Source organism: Mus caroli, chromosome 9, assembly GCF_900094665.2.
Source record: "Mus caroli chromosome 9, CAROLI_EIJ_v1.1, whole genome shotgun sequence".
NCBI classification, from domain to species: domain Eukaryota; kingdom Metazoa; phylum Chordata; class Mammalia; order Rodentia; family Muridae; genus Mus; species Mus caroli.
Genome location: NC_034578.1, coordinates 41,359,447 through 41,387,025, shown reverse-complemented (window position 1 = coordinate 41,387,025; position 27,579 = coordinate 41,359,447). Strand labels below are relative to the sequence as shown.

Genomic DNA, 27,579 nt, shown 5'->3' with positions numbered 1-27,579 from the left:
ATTTTATAGGTGGGGCGTATGGAGGGTGCATAGGACTGTATGTCTCTGGGTCCAGAGGAATGAAGGGTGTGATTATTTGAAAGAGGGGGGAAGGGTTTTGTTTTTTTTTTTTTTTCTCAATCTTTTTTTTTTCTTGTGTGTGACTTCTATCAAGACACAGAAATACGGCACACGCACAAACCGGCACAAAAGCCCAGCTCTATTTACAGCTCCGCTGGCACCTGCCCACCTGGCCAGCTGCCTGCAGGGGGCGTGGGAGAGGAGGTCAGCCACGTCAGTAGGGAAAGGAAAGGAGGCAGAAGGAAAACAGGGTAAAAGCAGAGAGGCGAGAAACGGACCTGAAGCGCCGCCGGCAAGGTGACAGTCCACGACAGTCAGAGGATGGAAGACCCTCCTCTCTCCCCAAGGACCCCCAAAACATAGCTGAAAGCGGGGAAGTGCAAAGACAAAAGGAGACAGAAGCTCCACGGGAAGAGGGGGGCAGGGGAGAAGCAGTCCTGGTGGCAGAAATGGAGCAGAGCCTGATTCCAACTCCTCACCCGACGCTTGCCGCTTCCCCCTCAGCTGCCAGCACAGCAGGTTTCCACAAACACCACTCCCCACACAAGCCCGTTCCCACCCCGCCACCCTACCCCTGGACCCAGGCCATCCATCCCAACACTGGAGGAAAAACAAAACTTTTTAAAGTTAACATATTTTCAGTATCCCCAGCCCCAGACCGAGGGGCCTGCTAGAAGGGTAGATTGGCCATGCTGCCCGGTGTTGGCAGGTAGCCCATCTGACTGTCCAGAGACACACTGCGCTGACGCAGAGGGTGGGACACCATGAGGTTCTGCTGGGGTGGGGGGCCCATGAGGGAGCCCTGTGGGGAGAGCATGTGGGGAGGCTGAGTGTAGACTTCGCCCCCCACACCCCTCTGCTTCATCAGCATAAAATTCTGCTGGGTCATGAGGCCTTGTGGAGGGGACATGACCCCCTGGTGCAGGCCATGGGGCACCATGCCCTGTTGTGGGGGCACACCTGTCCTGCCCAGCAAGGACATCTGTCCAGGGTGGCACATGGACATGCTGAGCCCCCGCTGGACCCCCTGTTGGCCCGGGAGGTTGGGGGGTCGAGACGGGGTCTGCTCCGCCATCATGTTCTGCAGGTTCATGAGATGCAGATTGGGGGGCTGGGCCTTGGGGGGCTGGTTCTCGCTCTTGGGAAAGTACTGGAGGGTGCTGCTTGGTTTCTCAGAGGGGATGATCCTGGATAAGTCGAACTCAGGAATGCCGGTAGGGGTGGGCCGGATCACCTCACTCAGCTCTGGGTCATTCAGTACCGATGCCACCCCAGGGAGCACCCCGGGTGGGTATGCGTCGCCCATGCGGCCAGTCATGCCTTTGCCCATTAGGTGCTGCTGGGGGGGTATGGGACCGGGTGGCTGGGTGGGCAGGTCCTCGGGGGGCAGGGCCATGCCTGAAGGGTAGTGCTGCTGCAGGCCCGGGCCCCCGGCCCCGGTGGGGGCCATGGCACCGTGGGGTTGCTGCAGCCGAGGAGGGAAGGGCATCATCTGGGAGGAGCTGGGCACTGGGCCACAAGGGGCATTTAGGGAGTCTGGGCCTCCTGGGGCCATCATCATTGAGTTTTGAGAAGGGCCCCCAGTCCCCTGTGCATTGGGGTGCAGTGGAATGTTGGACCCCAGAGGGGTGGGGGAGGGCAACATAGTAGGGGGAGGCTCATGGGACAGGGGCTGCTGGCCTGGCAAGTTCATGCCCATGGGGCTCTGGGCAGCAGCAGGGTTCATGTGCATCTGGTTGGGCTGGTTATTGCTGATACCTGTGGGGGGAAGGACGAACGGGACATTAGAGGCCATGCCCACCCAGTTTGGGGAGGGGCCTCCCAGTCCTTCCCAGCCCACTAAAGAGCTCTGGGCTAGGTTTCATGAAGAGATGGTAGTCATTCAAACGAGGCCTCAGAGCTCACACCACCCCCATGACCAGAGACTGTAGAAGCATGCAGAAGCCAGCATGTCCGTGGGGGCAATTCCTAAGCAAACCCACTGTTGCCACTCCCAGAGAGAGCTCTGCCTCATCGCACCTGGCCCAGAGCCCTGCGGTGGTGGGGGTGGGGGTAGCAGGGGCCGGTCAGGCAGCAGCTCGTCATCTGAGGTGGCGATGGTCTTGATGGCGTTGTGGTATAGCGGGGTCGAGCTGGGCATGGCGTACTTGGACATCTGAGACATCATCAGCGACAGAGGGTTCTGGGAAGGGGTGGGGTCTGGGGAGGATGTGAACGGTAGGCTGGGGTTCATGAGGCCACTGGAAGGGTTGGCGGGAGGAGCGGAGGAGCTGTTCCTGGGGCCGCTAGGTGGGAGAGCACCTACAGAAGCGGAGAGACAGAAAGAGAGCAAAGGGGGGGGGGTGTCACTAGCGAGGTTAACGTCCACCAAATCTCCACCTCACGTCAGACACACCCATAGCCCACTGACCACAGGTTCCTTGTGGTCCCTATGGCCCATGCTTCTCCAAGCAGTTTCCCCAGTGGGGAAAGTCCTAGCTCCAAGTGGCACCCTTCAAGATGTTTGAGAGGCTCCGGCAGAGCTGCCACCATGCCCCTGCAGGAACCTACCGGCCACCATGGCTCCCACCCAAATCCGCCTAGGTCACTCACCCTGTTCCATGTTGCCCAGGGCAGAGGAAGAGTTTATGTTGAGAGGTGGCTGCTTGTTCTGGGAGACCCCAGGACTAGGCATGGCTGTCTTGGGAGAGGCGACCCAGCCTGGAGAAGGCACCGCCATGGAGGGAGACTTGAGCCTGCTGGGTGAGCCAGTGGGTGAACGCACACCGAGGGAAGAGCTGAGGACCTGGGGTGACTTGAGAGGTCCCGGTGGGTTGGCAGAAGGCAAGGGTACCATCTGGGAGGGAGTCTGGGGTGACTTGAGGTTGGCAGAGGGTGAGGTGACCAGGGGGGAGTGCACCTGGCTAAGAGTGGGTGACTTCAGATGTCCCATGCCCGGTGAGCCCATCTGATTAATACTGATGGTGAGATCTGAAGGCCGCCTGCCTAGCCCCCTATTGGGAGCTGAGTGCACAGACCCAGGAGGATTGGAGGCAGGGGGCAGAGGCATATGGCTGAGCCGGGCAGTGCCCACAGTGCCCATGGGCACTGAACTCTGATCAGGGCTGAACATGTCTGGAGTGTTGCCCATGTCCTGGGGCATGGCTTGGTAGGGTCCCTGGCCCCCAGAGAATCCCTGCTGGCCCTGGTTGGGAAACTGTGAAGGCATGAGCATCTTCTGCGGACCCCCCATCATGCCACTACTGTTCTGGGCCCGAACCCGAGCCATCTCTTCAGGACTGAGGCCCTGAGGACCCATCATGTCTCCAGGGCCCCGCATCTTCTGTGACATCAGCATCTGCTGCTGGGGCGTCATCTGCACATTCAGATTCATGTTCATGTTCATGTTCACATTCATGTTCATGTTGAGGTTGCCTGGCCCCATAGGCGGGTCTACCTCCCGCAGCCCAGACTGTCCCATTGGAGGACTCAGGAGGCCCCGGCCTCCACCAAACTCTATGCCCATGGGTGTGCCGGCGAGACCATCTCCTCCAGTCATCTGTCCCGGGAACATGGCAGGGTCCATCTGTCGATGAGCCTGTATCATCCGTTCCATTTCCATGCTCTGTCCCATGCTGCTACCTGCCATGCCCAGGGGACGCTGCATGCCCATGGACCGCTTCTCCAGCAACTGGTGCCTCAGCAGCTCCTCCCGGACACGAGGGGTCATGAATCGCTCTGCCTCCCCCTGCCCACCTGGGTAGGGCACGGCATTCTGGGCAAAGTTGCTGGGTCCCCCAATAGGGGGCAAGTCTTCATTCCAGGCCATGCCTGGCCTTACAGGTCTCTGCATGGCATTCATGGGTACTTCCATGGGCATACTCTGCATACCTCCAAATCCGGGCACCCTTTGCATCTGGTTGCCTGGGAAACGGGGGCCAGGGAAGGGAGGTCCAGGTCGGAGCTGCATGGGATCTTGGACATCCATAGGCCCTCGGAGTTGTGCACCCATTCCAGGTGGCCATTGATCCCCAGGTTTGCTGTGGTAAGGAGGTGGGGGCCCCCTCCCCATCATGCCCCCCATTCCCACCATGTCCTGCAGAGGGCGGCCTCCGTGCAATCCAATCTGCTCCTCTTTCCGCCGCTTCTCCTCGTAGTACTCTTCCTGCAGTTTGCGCCAGGCCACCTGCTCCGGCGTCAGACTATCCTGGCCCAGCCTCTGCATCATCATGTTCATTTGCTGTCCCATGTCTCCACCCTGAGGATGCCCTGGCACTTCATGCTCCAGAGCGGGGCCTCCTAGGCTCTGTGTCTGTGAGATCATTGACTGCAGAGGCTCCTCATACTTCTTCAGCCCCCCAGGAGGGGCGGAGGGAGGCGGCTGAGCAGCAGAGGGGGCTTGTGCCGGTGGGCCTCCCTCACCAGCTCCTCCCGGGGGCGCCTTGAGGAAGGGCTCAGTCTCCCCACTTCGGAGCAGCAGTCTCTCGATGTCCCGCAGTGTCTGGAGGGAGCGCTCTCGGTGCTCCAGCTGCTCTTTGGACAGGCCCTCAGAGCCCACCAGGTTCCTCTGCCCATTTCCGGTGGGCGTGGCCTCCCCCAATAGGGCAGAGCCAGGGGCACTGCCAGGGTCTCCTCCAGGAGGCAGAGGGTTGTTAGCGGTGGCAGCCGTTGGGGTGTTAGGGTGGGTACCCCCAGTCCCACCACCTGTACTGGCAGCTCCCACTGAGTTGGGGGCCAGGTCCTGACTGGTGTCTTCAGGAGGCCCCTCCGGGGGCAGAGCAGGAGGGGCACTGCCAGGGGCTGGGGGTGGCGGTGGCAACTGAGGTGGCTGGGACTGTGGTGTACCTGCTGATGGCGTATTCAGGGGTAGTGGTTCTGGGGTGGGTGGCACTTTAGGGGCCTGCAGGAGGACAAAGGTAAAGAATAAGACAGATGAGGGGACATCCCAAAGTATATTAGAGCCTGGCAGGCTACCACACTTACCTGATCCAGCTTGGCCCGAGGCACATTCTGCTGGTGGTAGGCAAGGATGGACTCTGCCCGGCCCTGCAGCACTGCCTCTGCCGCTCTGCATAGGGAAGCAGCCACAGGCAGCTCAGAGATGGGCAAAAGCAAGCCGGCCCTCACCCACCAACCTTGCACCGCCCACCCCACCCCCCCTTTGCTCAGGCTGGTCGGATAGACAAAACCCTCTCACCCCTCATCTCTCCCAAAGACTTACGTGTTGGCCAGATGGGTGGTGAAGACATAGACGAACTGTGACGGAGGCTTTCCTGGGACGCCCCCACCCCCACCCCCAGGGACGTCTGGCCGAAGGCCTGGCTGGGGGCCATGTTGGGGGCCTGGTGCACTGTTCTCACTGAGGGGCAGTTGGGCAGTTTGGCCAGGACCCAACTGTGGGGTCACCATGGCTGGGTCTGCTACATTACAATCTGCAAGAGGAGGGAGAAAGGAGAGCAGGTGAGCGGCCCAGACGTGGGAAGAAGGCCAATTCCTGCCCTCAGATGCTCGCTCACGGCCTCAAGCCCATGCCCAGAGGGTCATCTGTCCCCACAGTCTCCCTGTTTACCAGCCTGACTTTCCAGTTCACTTAATCTATACTAACCTTTGCTCAAGATGGCCAGGATGCAGAAAGATGACCGTGGAGAGAGGAGAGAAAAAGTGGCAGAGACCCCAAAACTCTGCTCTAGAGCTCCCACACTTGAGATCAGTCAGTTTCTCTGTCTCTGTCTCTGTCTGTGTGTGTGTGTGTGTGTGTGTGTGTGTGTGTGTGTGTGTGTGTGTGTGTGTGAATATACTGTCTAATGACCCAGCCAAGGGGAAGGTAGGGAGGACATAGTAGTAACTGATGATTCAAACCACAGACAGATTTTCATCCTACCCCACGATTCACTAACTGTGATTTTACAAAACAGCATTTGTCTAAGCCTCAGTTTCTTCATCTACAAAATGCAAACACTACCCATGCCCCACGTGCCCTGCCCAAGGACAAGTCTTTTTAAAAACATGGTTACTACGCCACAAAGCAAAGCATCAGTTTCAACAAGAGTCAGAAAGGCTTTCACAAATGATCAACGCAAGACTTCGGTCACCTCTGATCACCAAGAATCTCACGGAGGTGTCCCCATCAACAACACGCATACACACGGACGGATGCACGTGAGATGAACACAGTTTGCACGGCACGTGAGAAAGGGCATTTGCTTCTGCACCCTCTCTGAGCATGAGACAGTCCTTTTGGATTTTGCAGGGGAAGGGCACACATACTGCACACATTCAGTTTAAGGGCACAGGGCACACATATGGAGCTCAACAGAGAACACTGAGTGCTGGCTCTCAGACTTTAACACGCACACCACATTAGCTGGGCAATGAGCTTCCAGAGAACCTGGCTGCTCCGCTTTGAATGTCCCATCACTGGGCTGATTATAGGCAGGTACCACTGTATCCGGCTTCCTGTGTGGGTTCTGGGACTCTGATACCTCGCAAGGCAAGGTTCTCCCAACTGAGCCACCTACCCAGCCCTCTTTTTTGGATTTTTACAGATTAATCATTAGTCACATTTAATTAAACCATTGGCTTCAGGTGATCAATTTGACTTTCAGCCCCATTCCTTTGACGAGGATGGAGTGTGGGGCTGAAAGCCCCAAACCTCTATCCTGCTTTGATTTTCCCAGTCACCAGGCTCCATCTAGAAGCTACCTCAGGGCTGCCAGACACACCAGTCAATACAGCATTAAACAAAACAGAACAACAAAAAACCACTTATCCCTCTGGAGCTTCCCAGGAAACAAGAGAAGACCAAATATATGTTTCACAATATCACAAACTCACAGACTCGGAACAGTCCCAGAATAGTCCTCAGGAGCAAGACAAATTTCGCTCCACGGTCACAAGCCTGGCATTCCGTTCTCACACAGATAAGACCCACGACTGGTCTTCAGTGGGTTTAGGTGAGGCAGAGATCCATGGTCATACCAAGAAAAAACAAGCTAAAGCCTCCGGACTACAAACAGCAAGTGCCAGCACTTCCCGAAATCACAAGAACTTGACCAAGGCGGCAGACACCAGTGGCCTAGAGTATAAATCAGAACACACAACAGGCTCCTACAGGCTACGGAGAGGGACGCAGAGTTTATCACAAGAAGGAATTTTCTAGTACCCTAACATCAATACAAGCTAGCACTGTTCAAAGTATGTCACATGCCTGAACTCAACTTTCTCCTTGTGCCAAATCTATGACAAAGATCACTTCTATAGATGAGCATTCAGAACTCCTTTCTCAAGTTTACAGTCCCTGGGATGTAAGTAAAGGCGCCTGGGCTCTGAGCCTGCCTCATCGACAGCTACATCAGTCTGCCTTGCTGTGTGAAGAATTCAGTTACATGGTTGAATACTGCTGAATGACACAGTGTCGCAAGACTATAATCCCAGCACTTGGGAGCTATAGGCAAGAGGGTTAGGAGGTCAAGGCCAGCCTCATCTATATAGTAAGCCTGAGGCTAGTCTGTACAACATGAAACCTGGTCTTCACTGAATTGCATTCCATCTAAAAGAGGCTGGTCAAGGGATCTTAGCTATTTCTTATCGCTCTGTATCTTTCAAAGTTTCTCCAATGACACAGGATAACGTTACAGACACAAATTTGGGGAGACAGGAGGGTTCTGATCCCAGGAAGCAGTGACAGATTCTACCACTCAAGCATCCATACTGAGACTGAACATAGCTCATACAGTACTAGTTAGTCACATGGGGCCTTGGCAGTCCCAGCCAGTTGTGGAGACTTCTTACAGGACACTCGTCAGTAGGGTCCCCTCATTCCCTCTTGCTGACTGTTTCCTCCACTGTGACAGTCATCATTACACTTTCTTCATGGGCGGCTGTAAGGACTAACTCAGTAGCAAATGTATCTTTCTTCTCCTTTCCTTAACTCCTGCCTGTAAGCAGCACACAATTTAAACTCTGGCTAGCTTCTCACATGCTTAGGTTGGAAGCACCAAGGGTGTCTCGGGCCTCAGGCACAGAAGGATGGATTGGAATGAGAGAAATGGCCATGAGTCCTAGAAATGCATCATGAGCATTTTCTGAGTGTCATTTAGAGACTGGAGAAAGGAACCAGGGACACAATTAAGGGTCAGTTCACACCTAGGCTTAGCAAGGCTTTGCAAAGCCAAGCTAACAGATTCCCAGAGAAGCTGGACCTTCCCTGCCCATCCTCCACTGACCAGTAGGTGGCAGCATAGGCCATGAAATCTGTTAGATGTGTAGGTGAGCTGTCTGGAAAAGGGATTACCTGAGAAACCTTAGACAGAGAGAGGGAGGGTGGCAAGGGTGTGAGCAGCACTCACACTATAGATAAGGAAAAAGTCCAAAGTAGGGCTGAAAAAGAGCCTGGGCTCCTAGTCCTTGCCATTTCTTGAACAATCCCCTAAAGCCCTAGGTAAGGAGGCTCCCTCAGGACGGACACACACACACACAACCAGGGGAAGGGCACCATGAGGCACAGCATCAATGGGCACTCACTGTGGGCGGCCGCAATGGGCTTGTCGTCCTCCTCGCTGTCTGGCCCAGAGCACCATTCGTCCCCACTGTATGGCTGCTTCCGCTCCAGCACACACCTCCGTTTACTCCGGGGTGCCACCTCTGCCCAGGCAGAATACAGGCAGGCGGAGTAAGAAAGTATGGCAATGTGGCCTAGTCCTTCCACATGCAGAGGCCCTCCCAGACCATTCTCCAGAGTGCCCCACCCGAAAGGGCACTGCCCAGACCACGGTGGGCACTTTGCCAGTCCTTGGTCCCCACCACACCACCATTTGTTTCTGATTTCTTTCTCCAACCCTGGCTGCCTGTCTCCCCTCCCCCCCACCCAGCACAGCATAGTCCCAACCACAACTGGTTCTAATTAGGGCTGGGGGGGGCAGGGAGGAGCCACTGTGACTCTTCCAGGCCCCAGTGCCTGTTCCCAAAAGGCTCCCACCAGCCAGGACATCAGGAAGCTTTAGGGACGATGCGGGTAGGGGGTGGATCTTCACCCCAGACACCTCCCTCTTCAATGTGGGGGCTACAGGAGTATTATCACTCTGCTGTCAGACCCTTCTCTGAGTGCCACCCTAGCCAGCCCCACTCTGGAATGAACTGGTTGACTGATGGGTAGAGGTAAGAGAAAGTTACTACAAACAATACATGTTGGATGGCAACACAAGGATGAGACCCAAGTCTGGCCAGTTTGGGTCTCGCTCACTCGGGCTGTAGATGATGTTGAAGTCTAGAGGTGAGGGAATACAGTATACAGTACCTTTGGCCTCTGAATCAAGGGATGGAGTCCCAGCCTCCCGCTGCTCTCCAGAGTCCACAGACACACTCCTCTCGCGCTTCACCTTGCCCTTGAGTGAGCTGAAAGGAGACACTCCTGCCTGGGGGTTCTTCAGACTTGAGTTGCTAGGTGAGATCTGGTTGGCCTTGGCCCCATGGCTCCCCGCCCCCACGCCCTTGGAGCCCAGGTTGCAGGTGGGTCCTTGGTTCACATTCTGGTGCTGGGATTGGGCCCCTCCATTCCCTGTCTTGCCATGATTGGTCAGTTTATTTTCTGGGTGCATTGGCTTGGCTGGGGCAGGGGGGCAATGGCCCCGAGGGGACAGCGGTGGACTCCCTGGAGCCTCTCTCCTCCTGGGGTGGGGTAACCTGGGAAAGGGAGGAGAAACAGGAAAGATTAATCCTGCAAGGCGTCAGGCATGCCTGGACTTTAGCTCTCTCCTAACAATGCAGGGGGTGGTGAGGTGCTATCTTGAGACCACCTGCTATTCCCTACCTCTGTGCAGTTCCTCAGATAAGAGCAGAGCTCTGTCCACCTAGGGGAGTGGCGATGGAACAGTGTTCCTTATCTTCTAGGCTCAAATCAAATGGAAGCCCAGGGCTTTGACTTGGCAGAATCTATCTACCTTCAGCCCCAGGATCCAGCAGCTTCCATTAAAGCCCTTTCTCCCTAGCATCTGATGGATTCTTCGCACCTTCTAGGGTTTAAGACTCCTTTCCAAGGCCCCAGACCTCAACTATGCTGTGCCCTGACAACTAGCTGAGAAGGGCCACAGGACCTGTGAGTCACTGCTCAAGCCCGAGCCCTATTCCCTAGGGTACTAGGGAAAGCATAACCGAGAGTGGTACCCACAGGTCCAGAAGACTCCCCAGAGCCTAAGTGGGGAAGGCCTGAAGAGGGTGGGCCAGTAGGCCCTGTCAGCAGGCAGGGATTGGGGGGGGGGGGGGGAAATATGTCAAGCAGACAAGAGTACAGCTTGAAGCCATGGATTCCTGCAGCCTAGGCTGCGGGCCCTTTAAGCTCCAGCCCGCTCCCCCCACCGCCTCCCCCTCCCCGGAGACCTATTAATAGCCGCTGGAAAGATCACATCACGGGAGAGGATATTTATCCCCCCTCATTCCACACCAGCTCAGATTTATTTCAGCTCTGCTGTCCTGCTGCCGCCGCCTGGCCCTGTCTGCCCGCTTCTCCTGGGGAGGAGGGAGGCAGGCACCACCCCCACTCCAGCTCCTACCCCCGACTAGACTGAGGCTGGAGGGCGCCATCACACCCCCAACACTAGGGTAGGATGAGGGTCTGTTCTAACGGTTTTAGGAGGGAAGAAGGGACCAGAAGCAGGCAAAGCTAGCTGCCAGTCTCCTCTGCCCCCTGGGCCCAGGCGCTAAGGCTGGCTGCCAGCTCCTGCCTGGGGCCAGACTTTACCATTCTACTTCCCTTCAACCCACTGGTGGCCAGGAAACCAGGTGCCCGAGGGGCTCCTCTCCAAACAGCTCTATAGCTTGGCCCCATCATCATGGGCCCTTCCCTTCCCCACTCTCCATACACACATATATCCCACCCTCCGTGACACCCACACACCTTGTCTTGTTAGCCAGGATCCTCATGGCTCCCACACACAGTGGGGCTACGACCCCTGTGCGTGCCCAGGGCCCAGCCAGGTACTCGGTACTGGAGCAGGGACTGCAGCAACAAGCCCCAAAGAGAAAACTTGTGACTTAGGGAGGGGGTGTATGAAGGGGAGGGAAAGGGAGAACCCAAGGCCCCAGGACTAAGGAACTGGATAGGGTAGGGTAGGATTGGAGAGAGAGGACTTCTCAATCCTAAAGACCAGTCCAGTCCCCATCCCTTCCACACCTTGTCCACGGGGAGCTTGCAGTATCGTGCAAGCCCCCCACCCTAGGCACCCCCCTCCAAGGGCTGTAGAGTCAGAATTCACTAATAGGCTTGGTCGCAAAAGTGACGCATGGGGCGGCTGCGAGGTCTGCTCTGGCCCACTGGGGGACTCCCGCTCCGAGACACGCCCCTCACCCAGGATTCGGGAATCCCTCACGCCCCGCCCCAGCACTGCGCCCTGTCCCCGGGCGCTGCAGCCTCCCAGGGGCCGGGGTGGGCGCACTGCCCTGCCCCGCCCCCAGCTCCAGGCCTAGCCCGTGCCCATCCCGGCAGGCCCGGGCGGGCAGCGAGAGGCCTGGCGGGGCCCCGAGGCTGCAGCTGGGCTCTTTTGGAGACCAGTAACGCTGGCTCAGATTCCTCCCCGACCGCAAGAATGCAGGAGCCTCCCCTCCCCCCTCCCTTGCACCCCCCCTACCCCGCCCCCTTCGGCAAAGCCCGAGTGTAAGACAGAGCGAGCTAGGAGCAAGAGAGCCAGCGAGGCAGCGAGCGAGGTTGAGGGAGGCGGACAGGACTGCAGCGTGGATCTCCCGGGTCCACTGGAGGGCGCGCAGACAGACACATGGACAAGTCCTCCAGGGACTGACTGGGCGCTAGCCGGTCCGGCAGACTGGGCGCACAGAGCTGGAACTTAAGAGACCCACAAGCACCCGAACTGTGACTCTCACGCACACTTACATCTCACACGTGGACAGGGAGACAAAGACACGCACGGAGCCCAGGAAACTAGAGACGCTCACGGCCAGCCGACGGAGGTGTGCCCGAGGGACTGGGCAGCGCGAACCAGCCGGAGTCGCCGGGCAGCCTGGGGCACACAGACATCCGGGCCACCCAGCAGAGGGATAGCCGGCGGACTCATTGAACAGATGTGAAGACTGAGACCCAGACACAAGGGAGCCATAGAAAGTTGAGCCCGACAGTCACAAAGAATACACCGAGGGCCACAGAGACACCAACAAGCTGACTTACACAAACACGGACACCTCACGCAACCGCCCCCTGCTCTGTCCCCTTTCCCCGCCCCCAGCAGAGATCCCGGTAGAAGGTGGGGGAGGGAAGGGGAGGAGTCTTGAGCCCTAGAGGCTCTTCCCGTGACAGGTCCAGCTAGACACACCCGTGTACACTCCAGCTCCCGGCTCAGCTGCTGGAAGCCCCGGGCTGGAACCTCCAAGCAAGGGGGGGGGGGGCTCCCAGGTACTTTGCGGGCGTCCTCTCAGGTACTTTGCGGCGGTCTAACCCCTATAGAACACTGGGCTTCCCCACTCCAACTCTGTCTCTGAAAAAGGTTCCAAAGTCCTAGGACCTAGTTTGCAGCACGCGCGCGCGCACACACACACACACACACACACACACCACAATCAGGAAAGAACAGAGAGGCAGAAGTCACTGAGGACTCCTGGGGAAAACACCTTGGTCAATAGAGGACCTGCTGTTTAAGTTCTCACCTCCATCCCTGGTTGATTCTCAAAGCTATCTCCCCAGTCTCACAAGGAGGAACTGAGGCTCCCGAAAAGCTGTGTGCTCTTGGGTCACATGACAGCATGGGCGACCCAAGACCCCCACTCCAGGTACTTTGGGCCCCTGACTATTCATCTCAGTCTAAATCAAATCAGTGGGCTTTTCACACATGAGCCCCCAGAACTTATCACCTGTTATGAGGGATGGGGACAGGCTATCTAGAACTTTCTGTTGAGGGATCTCAAAAACTGGAGCCCTAATCTTGGCATAGTGACTCACAGCTGTAACCCTCACCCTTGGGGGGGCCAAGGCAGGAGATCACAAATTTAAGCCCAACCTGTGAGTTCCAGGACAGCTTAAACTACCCAGCAAGATTTCAAAACCTTTCCCCAATAAGCTACTGGTGGGAGGGGGAGGGCCACTACTCTAACAATCCAGGGAGGTTCCAGCAAATCTGAAAAGTGCCCCCTAGGACTCCCACCTCCTGCTCCCACCCAGCTGCAAGGCGAGCTGAGGTAAGGACAGATGGATGAGTCAGGGCTTTCCCATCCAGCATCTCTCTGCCCTTCAGAACTTGGCCCCAGCTCCCAGAGACCCCTCTTCCTCTCTGCTCAGTCCCAGATGACACCCGAAATCTGTAGCCTTGAGAAGCCAATGGCTGGCAGGGAAATGCTTTAGCACTGAACCAGCAAGGAGCCTCCCTAGCACCGGGAGCCCCTGGAGATGTGGTGTATGTGAGATATGGTGTGTCGGGGGAGGCTGGACTTTGGAGGCGCCACACTCTTAGACTGGTGAAGGGTGACATAAGCTCACAAACAGGGAGCAGGTGCAAGTCACCTGAGTGAAAGAAAGGCCAGAAGCAAGCCCAGGAGCATGTGCCTGGGGCAAAGCTGCCTCCGCCATCGCCGAGACAAAGAAGCCAGACCCAGGCCTGGTGGGCAGAGGTCTCTGATCCCAGCCCTTGGGCGGCTGAGATAGGACCCAGGCTAGCTTTGGGATGCTTAATGAGCTTCTGAAACAAAAAGCCTGAAGCGGGGTCACTGGCCTCCACTGTGTAAAATAAGGGTAGGCCCCAGGTGAAGGGTTAGGGAGAGCAATCCCAGGAGGAGGGGGAGACAAGGAAGGCCATGGCCAGAGCCTTCGGGTGTTTTGTGTCAGCCCTGTTCAACACAACTGTTCCCCAGTTGGGCAAGCATCCACATACCCATGCAATCTGCCTGTCTCCAGGCTGGGAGTCTGCTTGACCAGCCCAGACATCCCACTAGTCTCCCAACTGTCTCGGGGGAAGCCAGGAACTGTGGCTCAGCCCTAGAGTCTCAGCTCTCAGGAAGCTGAGGCAGGAAGATGTCTGTGGATTCAAGATCAGCCCAAGCTACACAGTGCGTTCCAGAAGATTCTTTGTACAAAATAAATCCTTATTTATGCTTGTGATGGCTTACACCTTCAACCCGATCGACTCCAGAGGTAAAAAGAGGCTGCCTTTCTCATTTGTAGGCTATCCCAGGCTACACACCAGATTCCGGGCCATCTAGGTCTGTGTAGTGAGATGCTATCACACAGGCACACACAGATGCACACATGCAACAACTATGATGACGACAACAAGCAAAATACATTTCACTTCAAGGCCAATGATGTCATCAGTAAGACAAATACTTCATCAGAGAACCTATGCACTATGTCTGCGAGGTCAGGGAAACCCGGGAACAGTGAGAAATGCTTGGGGGGGCCATGTCCCTCACATGCAGTTAACAGAGACATCTGGGGGGAAAAATGTGGGATTCATAGGGAGCAGGTTCTGGGCCTCTGGCCGAGGGAGATTCAGTTCCCAAGACAATGTCCCAAGTCCCCTTCCTCCTGGTGTCCCCTGGATCTCAGAAGCTCCTTTGTAGCACTCGGGTAAGTTTCCCTGAGGTGGTGACTCAGCTAGGAGGTTGGGGATTCAGAACCTAGCTCAAAGAGAGGACCCAAGGTGTTATTTTAGTGGAGACCCTCTAGGTGGGGACTTCCAGGCTTGGGGGTACCCCCCCTTCCTACCTACAAATCCCCTCCCAGGAGTCCATGCAAATAAACCAGTTTTGCTTGGGAGGCTTCACCTGGGAGTTTCCAGCCTGCCCCACCTATAGCCCCAGGGTAAGGTCATACAATCCTAACCCTGCAGGACCGTCAAGTCTGCTGATCCTAGACCTTTGCAATGCAGGATCTTTAAACAGAATGCCTGTGGGAGATTAGCTCTACTCTTGCTGGACCACTGCCCCTCTGGAGCCTGTGGGGACAAATGGCCTTGCCGGGACAGGCCTAAGTTCACCTCACTTCTTTTGGCTCTTTCAGCCATTACCAGTGAGTCCAGACCTCAGGAAGCAATCATGCCCTGGCAGTAGGGTGCCCCCAAAAGACTGATGCCCAATCCCTAGTTACTCCCTCCCCCTAGGGAGAGGGGTGGGGAGGGGGGAGAGCACTAGGAAACAAGACAGGGCAGGAAGCCCAGGCAGGCAGCGGGCACTCTGGGCCAGGCACAAACAGCCAACACAGGAAACCACAGCCCACCCCCGCCCACCCCACCCGCCCAAGGCTCTGGGAGAGAGGAGTGCCTAGTACCCTGACTGAGGCCCGGGCCAGGGGTTAGCCCAGGGCAAAGGAGGTGCTCAAAGGCCTCTAGGCCTCTCTAGGCCTCAGACCCCACCTGGGGAGGGGGAAGGAAGCCAAGCTGGCAGAGATGGGCTGCCTCTTTAAATCCACCGAAATCCTGAGCTGGGCCCAACCCAGCTCTGGTTTCACAGGAAGGAAAGGAGTGCAGAAGCCAGCGGAGCCAACGGTGGTGGCTGGAATTAGCCCCACCGCCCAGATATATCTGGACTGCACTGCCACCCTACTGGCACTTCCTGCCCCCTGGCACCTGTACCAGAGTGGGGGCAGGGGAGGGTCTAGGTGCTACCTCTTCCAGATGGGTGACCCCAGTGTCAGGAGGTGGCCTGCTGCTGTATGCACGTGGGTAAGGAATGACACCTCAAGCTTCACTTCAACAGGGGAAAACTGAGCCAGGTAGCTTCCGGGGACCTTCACCTGGTCCGAGTCTCCCAAGGGGTTAATCTGGCCCCTATTTCGGGGGGGGGGGGGCATGGGTGACCGAGGAACCTCCTCCAAACTGCCTGGCTACTGGAAACAATGGGGCCATTGTGGGAGGAGTGGAGTGCGGGCAGGCTACTGGCACAGCCAGCGCACCACGGGTGGGACCTCGCCCAGAGACTGCCTGCCACACTCTGCTCTCTCCCCCAGGTACTGCCAGAGGCAGACACATCCTCCATCCCTTGCCTTGCCGGCCTGGCCCAAGCTCTTGGCACCGCAGCACCTGAGTAGCCACGAGCTCCTCTGTCTACCTGTCTACGTTGACATGCAGACAGCCATGACCCTCCAGGAAGCAGGGGCTTGTGGGCCAGGGCTAGTGGGGGTGGGGTGATGAGACAGGATGTGTGCCTGTGATCTCCTGCAGGGCAGACAGGAAGGCCAAACTGGGTTTCTAGTGTCAGTCCTGGCACCCTCAGGCTAGAAGGACTTACAGGACCTAAAGGACAGTGAGAGCAGTGACAAGCAGGGTCCCCTGCCCTAAGGCCTCCTTTCTCACATCCACTCCATAAACTTTCCCCTGACAAGTTCTGTTGCCAACAGTAGCCTTGACCATGCATCCTGGCATGCATGGGGTTACAACAGAATAATCTGTAGTTGGGCAGGGCGAGTGCCAGTCCCATGGAGCCTCTTCTAACCTGCTGAACCTTGTCCACCTCTTCATCCCTCCGAGCCTCAGTTCCCTCACAGGCAAAATCACAAAGTGAGGTCATTACCAGAAACTACCTAAAAATGTCTACGACACATTAGCCCTCAACCAAATCCCTTGGGCACCCTCTCTTTCCTGACATAGTTCCCAAGAATGCGGCATGTCAGGAAGGTGCATTTGTAATGAGAAGAACCATCTAGATAGTTGCCTTGTGAGTACTCAGGCAAGTGGGGCCCATGGGCATCATCCCCGTGTTACACACAGGCATGGCTTTCTCTGCACTCTGTAAAGACGCTTGTTCACTCTACTAACAGGCATCCATCCCTGAGCACCCCTGAGCTCTCTGACGGTCTCCAACCCAGAGTGTGTGGATTCAGAGAGCAGCCATCTGAAGCTCCCTCAGCCTCAGGTCTTACCCAGGGGGGTAAGTGAAGGACACTTCTCTTCCAGTGATCTGCAGCCTCCCCAGTCTGACCTCTTTGGGAAATACATGCAGTGTGGAGCCATGGTTCTCTCTAAAGAGAAGGTCTTAGACAGAAAGGGCAGCTGATACACAGAACTAGAGAGGAGGCCTGAGGATGAAGCCCTGTTCTCTTCTCAACCAGAAAGGGCAATATCTCTCAGGGTGGCCCCACAGAGCCCCAAAGGGTTAACAAGGTCCTAAAAATAACCCTGTTCCCAGCAGGACCCACTGATCAGAACCCTCTAGCCATCTGTCCCTGCTTTCTCCTGTTCACGTTGGAACATCTGAAACCGGCCCCAGAGCCCCAGCCCAATCCCAAAAATAGCCCCAGCCTGCCCAAGGAACAGGCAGGCCCAGAGGCTGGGCACAGGAGGCACGGCCAGCTTAACAGCTAAGCACCGTGGTGCAGGCACATGAGCTCTCGTGAGCTCTCGCCTCCTGAGCCCATAGAAAAGAGGAAGTTCTCTTCTCTCTGTCCCAGGACGCGGTAGGCAGCACAGCATCAGGCTCTAGCCCACCCCTCCTAGTCCAAGACCATGGAAGGTACCTGGTAGCCCAGCCCAGGCCTCAGACCCAGGAGCCCTGTTACTCCGTAATCCACAGAAGGTCCTGATCACCTGTCGACATAGATTCTTTCTTCTGTAGGCAACCCGGCCCTACCATCTACTCCGTGGTCCCTCACCCAGAAGTTCCCGAATTCCATCCCTACTATCCCAGTCCTAGCTCAGGACCTTTATGAGTCCCAGTGGCTCACATCGCCCCCTGCCCTGAGACACACTGGACTTTCTTCAACGCTCGTAGGTAGGGAAGGATTCCAGGGGTACCCCACTGTATCCCAGGGGTGCTGACATGCTGGGTGTGCTTAGCTCATCTCTCAGGCACTGCCTTTCCCTAGCCAGAAAATGTTCAAGACAGGTACCCTACAACCTGAGGCAGGTGTGACCACTACCATCGCCCTCATAGCCCCACACTGCCTTATTTCTTCCCAAGGAAGGCCATTGGAGCCATTTGAGGACAGAGTGTTTCCTCTGGTCTGGTGACAGAACAGAGCAGTGTATGTGTGTGTGTGTGGGGGTGTTAGATGGATGGTGGAAGGCTCCAAAACTAAATCAAGCAAGCAGATGGGGGGGTGGCATTAGGGGGGCAGAAATGAAGGGCAAGAACAAAGGAATGGGGGGGTCCTTGGAAATTCAAGTCCTTCTCTAGGTCCAGGGCAACTACAAAACTTGCAATCACAGTATCAGTCAGCACCAACAATGGGGAAACTGAGGCAACAAGGTTTGTCTTGTCAGCTGTGGTACCTCATGACTTTAATCCCAAAACACAGAGGCAAGCAAAGTTCTGTGAGTTCAAGGCCAGCCTGGTCTGCGCAGCGAGCTCTTGCCTCAAAATACAAAAGCAAGGTGATTCTGGAAGGGTGTTAGAGTCTGAAGACCTAGATGGGTTCTCACTCCAAGCCCTAAACTCTCTACCTTAGGCCAAAGCCCCAGGATAAAGCCCCTTCGAGGAGCTCAGATTAACAATAAAGCCAAGCACCTCTCATGTCTGCCGAACCCCTGCAAGCTCACTGTGTTTCACCTGATCTAACCTTCAGAACGACTCTATAAGAAGTTGGGTGTCTTTTTCTTTGTCCCCTGGTCCCGGGATGGAATCCGGGGTCTTGAGTCTGCTAGGCAAACTACATCACTACCTAAAAGTTTTCTTCCTGAGACAGGCTCTCCCTGTGAAGACGAGGCTGGCCTGGAGTGTGCAGCAGTCTTCCTGCCTCGGCCCGGGGGTCTAAGGAAGCGCGAAGGTGCTCGGCTTTTTCAGGGTCTCCTTTAGCAGGGGAGTCTTCCAGTTCACTGTGCAGCTAAGAATGTCCTTGGACTCATGATCTTCCTGTTTCTACCTTCAGGGAGCCAGGGTTCCAGGCACGTGCCTCCATGCTTGCTTTACGGCCAGCCTGCTTTATGGCCAGCTCCTGTCATCCGAAGCTGGAACGTGGAGTTCCTTGCATGAAAGCAAGCATTCTATCAACTGAAGCACAGCCCTAGGGATAGCCTTTTCTTATTTTTTGAGATAAGAGCCTGTTGTGTTACTTAGGCTGGCCTTGAACTCCTGAGGGCGGGGCTCCTCCCTCAGCCACTAAAATAGTTGGAACTACAGGCAGGCTCCTGCCACCACAGCCAGCCTTAGAACAGACTTTATTTTGATAGTCTAGGGGTGTTTGGGGTTTGCTGGTTTGTTTGTCTATTTGTGACTGGATACTATTACTCTGTGATCCAGAATGGACTCAGACCTGACAGGACCCTCCTGCCTCTTCTCAGTTGCTGGAATTCCCATGCCCAGCCTAGAAAGCCCTTTTATTACTCCCTCTTTGCAAGTAAGAAGAGTTAAGTAGCTTGCCCAAAATTCATCTAGCCCACCATCGCAAGACCGGGACTGGAAGCTCAACAAGTCAGCACTGGGTTCTTAGCCACTGCCCTATGCAGAGGCAGCAAGGTGTCAGCCCCTCACAGGGGTCAGGCCTGGCACCATCCATGCACCATTCCACCCTCCTTCTAGGCCTAATGGGTACCGGGCCCTGCACTAAAGGCAACACCGTTCCTGCCTGGGGGGAAAGATCAAAGAGAGCCCTGAACCCTGTGGCCTCTCTACAGGTGCCCTGCTGAGCCAGGCCTGAGATCTCAAAGAGCAAAGTTCTAGGGCCTCGCTAGCTCCACCCACCCCCAGTCCGTTACCTCCTCGCCTACCCAGGTCCCTGACATGGTCCCCAAGACAGGTTTCTAGTGCTCTAACACAGTCTTCTGCTGCGAAGCCCAGGGCTAGGAGGAGTCCTGGTGGCCTCCCTCCAAGCCCCAGGTGGGAGTCAAAGGTCAAGTGGGACTTTCCAGAGAAGGCAGGAGCCCGAGCCCTGCGGCCGGCCCACCTGTCCCTCCTCTTCCCACTTTTTTTTTTTTTTTTCACTGCCAGAGTTAGAAGCAGGACCGCTTCCTCTGGGAAGATAGTGGCCTCCAACAGGGAAAGTTGGGGGGGTTGGAGGATTAGATGGAGGAGCTAGAAGGTCCTCCTCCCAAGGACCGTCCAGGAAAAAGAGGCACCGCCCCCCTTCCCTTCCTCAGGCTTGCCCAAGTCAGACAGGAGCCTGCAGGACTGCAGAAGTGTTTGTTGTGAATGTAGAGTTGTTGCTAAGTAAGGAGAGAGGGAGGAGGGAAGCTGTGTGCTTGCCTCTGTGTGTGCGTGTGCGTGTGTGGTGAGTGTGTACACGCCTATAGAGCCAGGGCAGCAGAAACCAAACTTAAGGTGGTGGCTGGTGGCCAGTGGCACTGGCCAGTGGGTACCCTGGATTTGACTCAACCTCTAGAAGTCAAAGCCAAGGAAAGAGGACGAGTAATTGAGACAGCCATAAAAATCTACCTCGCCCTCCAGGTAGACACAGTTCTGAGTCTCCCACCTCCCACCAGGAGAAGAGGCTTAGAATTTGCCAGTGGCAACCAGCTTTAACCCTTTCCTGTCCGGGGTGAGCGTGAGCGCCCTCGAGAGCACACGCACGCGCGCGCGCGCGCGCACACACACACACACACACACAGACCAGCAGTATTGCCCACCCAGAGACAGAGGAGAATGCAAGTAGGGGCAGAAAGCCAGGAGGCGGGAGCTGACAGAAAGCGCCAAGCGGGATGGTGCGGCCACTGCAGACAGAATGGGGAGGCCAAAATAGCAGCACAAAACACACGGGGCCCCGCTCACCTCTGAGGAATGTGTGTCAGGTTCAGGCTCAGGGGTGTGGTCTGGGATGGGGGCTCCCTGTGGAGAAATGGTCACAGCTAAAAGTCCCTGGCCAGCAATCTGTGCCCCTGATCCTCCCCCAGAAGCCCAACCCCAGCCCACTCCCCAGCCCCAAACGTGTACAATTTACAGATAGCCTACAGCTCCAGGAAGTCTCAGAGCTGCTCAGACACAGACACACACACACACACACACACACACACACACTCACGGGCACGGACTTCTGTGGACTGGCCAGGAGCCAGGCCAGACCCCGCTGCCCACCACACCACCCCCCTTCCCTGTCCTGGAAGCAGGAAGGAGAAGGCACTGGGAGGGAGACCTCAGACTTAGTTCCCTGAGAGCCTGGCCCCACAGAGAGAGGGAGGGTGGAGGACTCCCACGACCTGGCCTGAGGTCCTGGGGGGAGGGGCAGCTGAAGCCCAGAGACCCAGCTTCAGAACCAGTCATCCCCAGGTCAGCTTGTGGCAAGGGTAAGGATTTATGTTTCTGTGTACCTATGTGGTCTCCTTGGCTATAACACCCTGGTCCCCTAAATACAACGAGTCCTGGGGACCTGGTCTCCGTACCAGGGCCTGGGGCAAGGAAGGTTTAGCAGTTTAGTAGCACTGGGTGAAGCTCCCACAGCAGGAGGGAGGGAGGCTGGTGGCTGGGCTCAGTTTGTACTGGGGGTCAAAGGGGAGTTCTTTTCCGAAGAATTCTGGGAGAGACGCCAACTAGAGCAAGCTGCTAACCACCCCTCCTCCCTCTCTCTTGCTGCACTGGGGGGGGGGGTGTCCCTGCCAACCAGACTTAACCCTCTGCAGCCTGTGTTGCTCTTGGCTCAAGATGGGGCTGTTAGAAGGGGGCCCTGACTGCACCCAACTTCCAGAGACAGGAGACAGAAAGCACAACGTGCCCCCCCCCACAAAAGGCTGTCTCCCTATGATTCCAAGTTCACCGCCCTACCCTACCACCACCTAGGTGACTTTTCTGGACTCAACTCCCAGAGGTGTCTGCAGTGACGTGCCCGTGTGCATGTCTCAGAGACAGAGATTGAGAAACAAACTGAAAATTCCTTGCCAAGGCCCTCCTCCTGCTGGGTCACTGAGCCCTGTACCAACAGGGGCCTGTATTACTCCCTTCTTCCCACTGTACTGGGACCAAAGAAGCCTAGCCTAGGCCCACCTCCCGAGGGAGGGAGGTCTCCACGGGCCCTTCACTCACAGCAACACCCCCTGCCCATCTTCCTCCTCACTGACCTCTGCATGTACTTGCAGAAAAGCATTCAGTTACTGCCTAAGATCCTAAGATAGGAAGCTGAGTCCTAGCACGGACTCGGAGCATCCCAGTGTATATGGCCAACCAGCTTAAATATACTACCAATGCTTAGGCTTTAGCCAGAATAAACAAAAACCACAACACTCATGGCTGCCCCTCCCCCTCCCCCTCCCCCCACCCGTGCAGAACCNCACTGGTAGTAGGAAGGAATCGAAGGAGACATCAGTAAGACTTCCCTGGGCCAGGGCTGCAATGGTCCATCCCAGACGCCTGCATTCCAGGCACCTCTGCCTTTTGCTTGGGATGAGATTTTGAGCTTGTTTTGTTAAGCAGCTAACTGTAAGTGGAGAAGACCAGTTTTCTGAACCTGAAACTCACCACCAAACTCCTAGGTAAATTGTGACCGACTGTTCCTGGTCTCCAGTGAAGGAGGTGACTGCAGAGGTGAAAGGAACATGTCCCTTTAGTCCCTAGGCTCCCTCTATCAGCCATCACTACACCCTCAGGACACAGGCTTGCCTGGTGCTGCTGAGCATGCAAGGCCAGAGAAAGAGAGGACCAGGCCCTGGCAACAGCTTATCTAGGCGTCTCCCCAACTCCACCACTCTTTCTCCAAGGCCTCAGAGCTGCCAGGAGCTTGGGCCTCACTCCAGGAAACCTCCTATCAAAGGGCAGAGGACTCCACGTCCCAGGGAGCTGCAGACCTGTGACTACACCCCCCAGACACGTTCCCAGGGTGGAGGAGGAGGCGGAACAGATGCAAAGCAAGCGTAAGCACACATCAGAGACACACCTCCAGCCTCCACCGCACTCCTCAGAAAGACCCCCCCACACACACACACACACACAAGTGAGAGGCAAACAGACACACTTTCAAGGTACCTCCTTAAATAGCCCAAAATTTCCTTCACACCCACGAGAGTGGCAAATTCAGAGGCAACCAAAAGAATGCTCAGGAAACTGCCAGCCATCATCAGCCAGTCACACAGAAATCTGACACAGACACACCCACTCCGGGACACACGCAGAGCCACCACATACAGAGTAGTACGTTTTGTATCCATGTGCAAGCACACACACTCAGATCGATTACCTCAAGTGCAGCCCAGCGAAAAGTCAGATTGGAAGACAGTGAGCTGTGAGTGAGGAGGGGAGTCAGAGGGGGCGGCGGGGAAGCACTCAGGATTTCAAAACAATCCTGGTTTCGAAACGCTGGAAATGCTGGATTCAGGGCCATTCCTGAAGCTTGGGGGAGGGAGGGGGGGTGGACACAGAACAATGTGGAGCTACCAGGACAAGGAGGAAGAAAGGGCCAGACAGAGGTGGTTCAGCCAGTGGAGAAGGGGACCAGGAAAGGGCTACCAACTTAGGAGGAGCAGCTGGCCTAGAACCAAGAAGGGAGGGCCCTGCCTGCTGGACGCAGGCAAAGGAAAGGTCTCCAGTGGCTTTTGCCACTGACAGGAGAAGTGTGGAGGCAAAGGGAGCCTCCACTCCCTTCAAGACTGAAAGTTAGAAGCCACCACACCCCTTACCTACACACAGAACAAGGTGAGCGAGCATCCCTGTTCTCCGGAAGAGGGCCTCGGCTCTGTTCCCTAGCTAGTAAGAGTCACGAGACAGTGAGAGGCAAATGTCCCCACATTCAGGACTGGCTAAGGGAACATGTCCCCTAGAAGTCTTCATGAGCAATCACCTCAGTTTCCCCCAAGTACCCCACACCCAGGAAGTCACCTTTCCCTGGTAGCCAGAATGTTCTCACTGCCCCTCCTCCAACCTCCAGGGAAAGTAGACAGAGGGAGGGAGGGAGGGGAGGTCAGGCCAGGCTGGGGGTGGGGCCTTGGAGGCCTGGCCCTGGCACCCAGCAGGAAATTCCAGGCTGTAACTCCAGGCTGCCTTCAGGGCCACCCATCCAAGTGACAAGCTGCAAGTAGCTCTTCATGACTAGGACCATCTCCACGTTCCCCTCAGCTCCTGGTCCTGACCACCCAGCCCTCCAGCCCCAGCTCTGGAACTCAGAGGTCCAGACTTGGGAAAACTTAGCAATCCCTGGAAGAGATGCCCAGTCCTGGAAGGAGCCCTACTAAGCTCCTTGGACTAACCTGAGCTTCTCTGCTCAGATCCCTAGGGGCAGTGTATACAGTGTGGCTATGGGTGGGCAGCTGATGCCAAGCTATGGCAGCCAGGCGTTCAACAGGTTGAGCCAGTCCCTGGAAGAGATGCCCAGTCCTGGAAGGAGTCCTACTAAGCTCCTTGGACTAACCTGAGCCTCTCTGCTCAGATCCCTAGGGGCAGTGTACACAGTGTGGCTATGGGTGGGCAGCTGTTGGGGCTGGCAAGCAGGGGCACAGATGCCAAGCTACGGCAGCCAGGCGTTCAACAGGTTGAGCCAGTCCCTGGAACAGCCAGCCCCACCCCAGGGAGAGCGGGTCTGGCAGAGGCTCCCTGCCTGGGGCACCCAGCCTGTACCGCTTTGCTCCCACGTCTGCCCACTTTCCCACGGTGCCATCCCCCTCTATCCCCTCCCCACACCAGGTCAGCACCCGGGCAGTGCCCAGGGCCTTGGTACAAGGAAGCAAGGGATGCCATTTCCCTGTTATCCTTGGGTGCCCGGGCTGTTCAGGTACCTCACTATCAGCAATGGAGACGTTCAGGGAAAGTAAACATTGCATGGGGCTGCATCAGTACCCTACCCCCACCTCCTACCGGCTCCCTTTGATCCCGGGAAGACTGGACACAGACACTCTGGCTCCCTAGAGCTGCCCCAGAGCTCTGGGACAAAACCTCAGCCTGAGGCAGCGCCAGAGGCAGGGTGAGGGTGCCCTCAGCCACTCATCTAAGGTTCCCTGGAGGAGAGAGGCTGCAGGGTGACTTTTGACTCTCCCTACTTACTCCAAAGCTTCTGCTGCCTGTAACTCTGGTGGCGCCTGCACCTCCAGCTCACTCCAGGGCTCCGTGGTGGAGTACAGTCCTAGCTGCCCCCCCCCCAAGGCAGGCACCCCCACTTCGTAACACATTTCTTTTCATGTAAAGCAGGTGCCAGGCGTTCTGGCCCTTGCTGAGTGGACACTGCCTCTCTGCTACCCACTAGGTCTCTGTCCAGCAGGCTCCTGGCCTCCCTAGTTGTTGAAGCTGAACCCACCAGCCTAAGGCTTCTGCTGAATCCAGGTACCAGCAACTTGCAAGCCAGAGTTGTGAGTGCTCTGTGTACTTTGAACAAGCGAGCTCACTAAGCTTCAATTAGCATGGATGCTTTAACCCCATTTCTGTGAACCACCAGCCCTTTTTTAGTCTTCACTCTCCCCTTCATGAACCCCTCCACCCCATCCCAAGTATGAGTGACATGGCTTAGAAAAGAAACACCGGCAGGGCAGGGATGCCTGCAGCCAGAACCATAGTCCTTTGAGGCCAAGATAGGTGGATCACTTAGTGAGATTGCTTTCCTTCCTGGTACCAGAGTTCTGCTTGCCTTCCTGCTTCTCACCTTCCTCGGCCATTCTCACCCTATCCTGAGGCTCCCAACTGTGGGGCCTGAGCTGACTTAGAGCACTCTTCCCTTCCCTTGGAGCCATGAGATCATGGTCTTGGCCTGAGAAGGCAGCCAAGTCCATGGGGGTGGGGGGTGGGGCAGCAGAGGAACTGTCCTAGGGAAGAGTCTGACCCCTGGAGAGGCTGAGGAGTCAGGGAGAAGGAAGTGTAGACATTGGCATTGGTGGTGGTGTAGCAGCTATAATACAGACAGCATTCCCAGGGAAAACAGAACACCATGCAGTTCCGTGGGAGGGAGAGAGGTGGAGCAGAAGATCAAGGGGGGGCTGCAGACCCTCACACACACCTTTCCCAGGGCTCAGGCAAACACCAAGCCCCCTCCTCTCTCAGAAATGATACTCTATTTCTCCTAAAGCAGAGGTGCCCCCCAGACATGACATGAACACACACACACACACACACACACACACACACACACACACACACCAAGCAGCAGACAGAACAGAAGGAGGAGGGAGGAAGGTGGTGTCAGAAAAACCCGGAAGGAAGGAAGCTGGACAGACAGACAGAAGCTAACCCTTGCTTCGTTGCACCCAAGAGACACTCTCGACTCCCAGACTTTGAGAGACGTTCTATTTCTCTGCCTCCAAAGGGGGAGACTGGGTGGGGGGGGGAAACCCTCCGGATCCTCTGAAACCAAATTCCAGCAGCCCTCGGAGTAGGACCATACTCCAGCTATGCAGAAGGCCTAAGTCTTACTTCTCTTCTTCATATCTCCCTCCCAGTGATCAAGCCAGGAGCCACCTTTCCTTGGCAGTGCAGAGAAACCTCCAAGGAACTGTATGACTGCCCTACCCCCAGCCAAGCCCACACCACTCAGAATCCTTGGCAAGGGAGGCTCCTCAGGCTCCTACGGCTCAGAGGCAGTGCCTGGGGGCAGATGACCCAACCTCTCACTCTTGTCCCAACCCTCCTTCCCAGGAAGCTCCCACGAATCAGGGGAGGAGTGCAAGGGTGCTAGGTCCTAAGAGTTAGTGAGTCTGAGAAGGGGACTACATCTCCCAGAAGCCCCCAGGGCAGAGTTCCCTGCTCCAGCTGGCCCAAGGCCGGCCTTGTTCTCTGCGCTAAGGTGGTAGGGTCTCCTGGCTGCCACTAAGCCCTTCTTATAGTGCTCCGAGAGTGCCAGCTCGGCTGAGGACCTAAGAATATCCTCTGATGACCCTAGAGGAGTCCCCCGCTTCCTAAACAGCCTGGGGTGCGAGCTAGAACGCAAGAGACAATCAGACTGCGTTTCCCCTCCCCAATTTAAACTGGATCTCGCTTGGCGCGCACCAGCTGGCCTGGCATGACTTTAGCCCTCTGCCCCAAACCAACCCTCACCTCGCACCGCTCGGGGGTCCTCACGCCAGGCCGGAGCTGGACGCCATAACCAGGTCAGGGTCGTTGGGTGGACTGGGATCCTCCAGCAGGACAGTGGAGACGCGGAGAAGGCAGGCAGGCGGTGGTCTTTTTGATCCTGGACGCCTTGATCTTAATACCAGCCCGGCCCGCGAGCAGGTATCCGGGAGGCGCTGGTTGCCTCGGTTCCTGCCTCCCAACCGCGGAGCATGGTCCTGGGCGCCGGCAGCAGCGGGAGAGCTAGCGCACCGCCGTGCCGGGGCTCCGGGCTGGGGTCTCGGCCCAAACCTCTCGGCTCCGGCTGCTGCCGCTCCTGCTCCTCCTCCTCCTCCCTTCCTTCCTTCCTTCCTTCCTTCCTTCGCCTCCTCCTTTCACTTTCCCCGAGGCCCGCGGGGACGGCGGGCGCGGGGCGGGGAGGGGGCTGTCTAGGCGCTTATTGTTGGTCGGATGCCGAGGGTCCAGATCGCAGCCCCCGGGCGGCGCGGCGCCAGGGGACCCAGGCGTGCGGGCGTCCGGCCGGCTGGCTCCGGGCGGCGGCGGTGCTGCAGCGGCCCCGGATCCGGGGCATGTCCGGCCACTGGCTCCGCCGCGCGCCGCCGCCTCCCCGGGATCCCCTGCGCTGCCGGAGCCTCGCTCGCCCCTCCACTCCGCTCCTCTCCCCAGCCTGAATAAGCATCGGGGCTCTCTGGCTGCCTCCTTCTGCCTTCATACCAGAGCCGGGAGAGGCCC

At 56.7% G+C, this 27,579-nt stretch overlaps 1 protein-coding gene across 8 annotated transcripts; it reads right to left on the bottom strand.

Annotated features, from left to right (window-relative positions):
- Positions 1-178: 178 nt before the first annotated feature.
- Bcl9l (BCL9 like) lies at positions 179-27,579 on the bottom strand. 8 transcript variants are annotated; one of them, XM_029481486.1, is made up of 10 exons: positions 26,833-27,579; positions 20,668-20,724; positions 10,931-11,032; positions 9,335-9,720; positions 8,563-8,682; positions 5,261-5,471; positions 5,023-5,107; positions 2,653-4,939; positions 2,080-2,361; positions 662-1,818 (listed from the first exon to the last, which is right to left on the bottom strand). In XM_029481486.1, the coding sequence occupies exons 3-10, from the start codon at positions 10,954-10,956 to the stop codon at positions 731-733; spliced, it is 4,485 nt and encodes a 1,494-aa protein (XP_029337346.1). In that variant the 5' UTR covers positions 10,957-11,032; positions 20,668-20,724; positions 26,833-27,579; the 3' UTR covers positions 662-730. The 8 variants fall into 8 exon arrangements, with proteins under 8 accessions (XP_029337348.1, XP_029337346.1, XP_021027195.1 ...); XM_021171536.2 differs by lacking the exon at positions 26,833-27,579 and adding an exon at positions 23,698-23,798; XM_021171534.2 differs by lacking the exon at positions 26,833-27,579 and adding an exon at positions 23,008-23,031.

Coding starts and splice junctions, on each gene's coding strand:
- Bcl9l (XM_021171534.2), bottom strand. CDS start 23,030: ATGGATACAAAACGTACTACTCT. Junction 20,725..23,007: donor GATACAAAACGTACTACTCT/GTATGTGGTGGC, acceptor ATTTCTCCACAG/GGAGCCCCCATCCCAGACCA. Junction 5,108..5,260: donor ACCACCCATCTGGCCAACAC/GTAAGTCTTTGG, acceptor TTCCCTATGCAG/AGCGGCAGAGGCAGTGCTGC.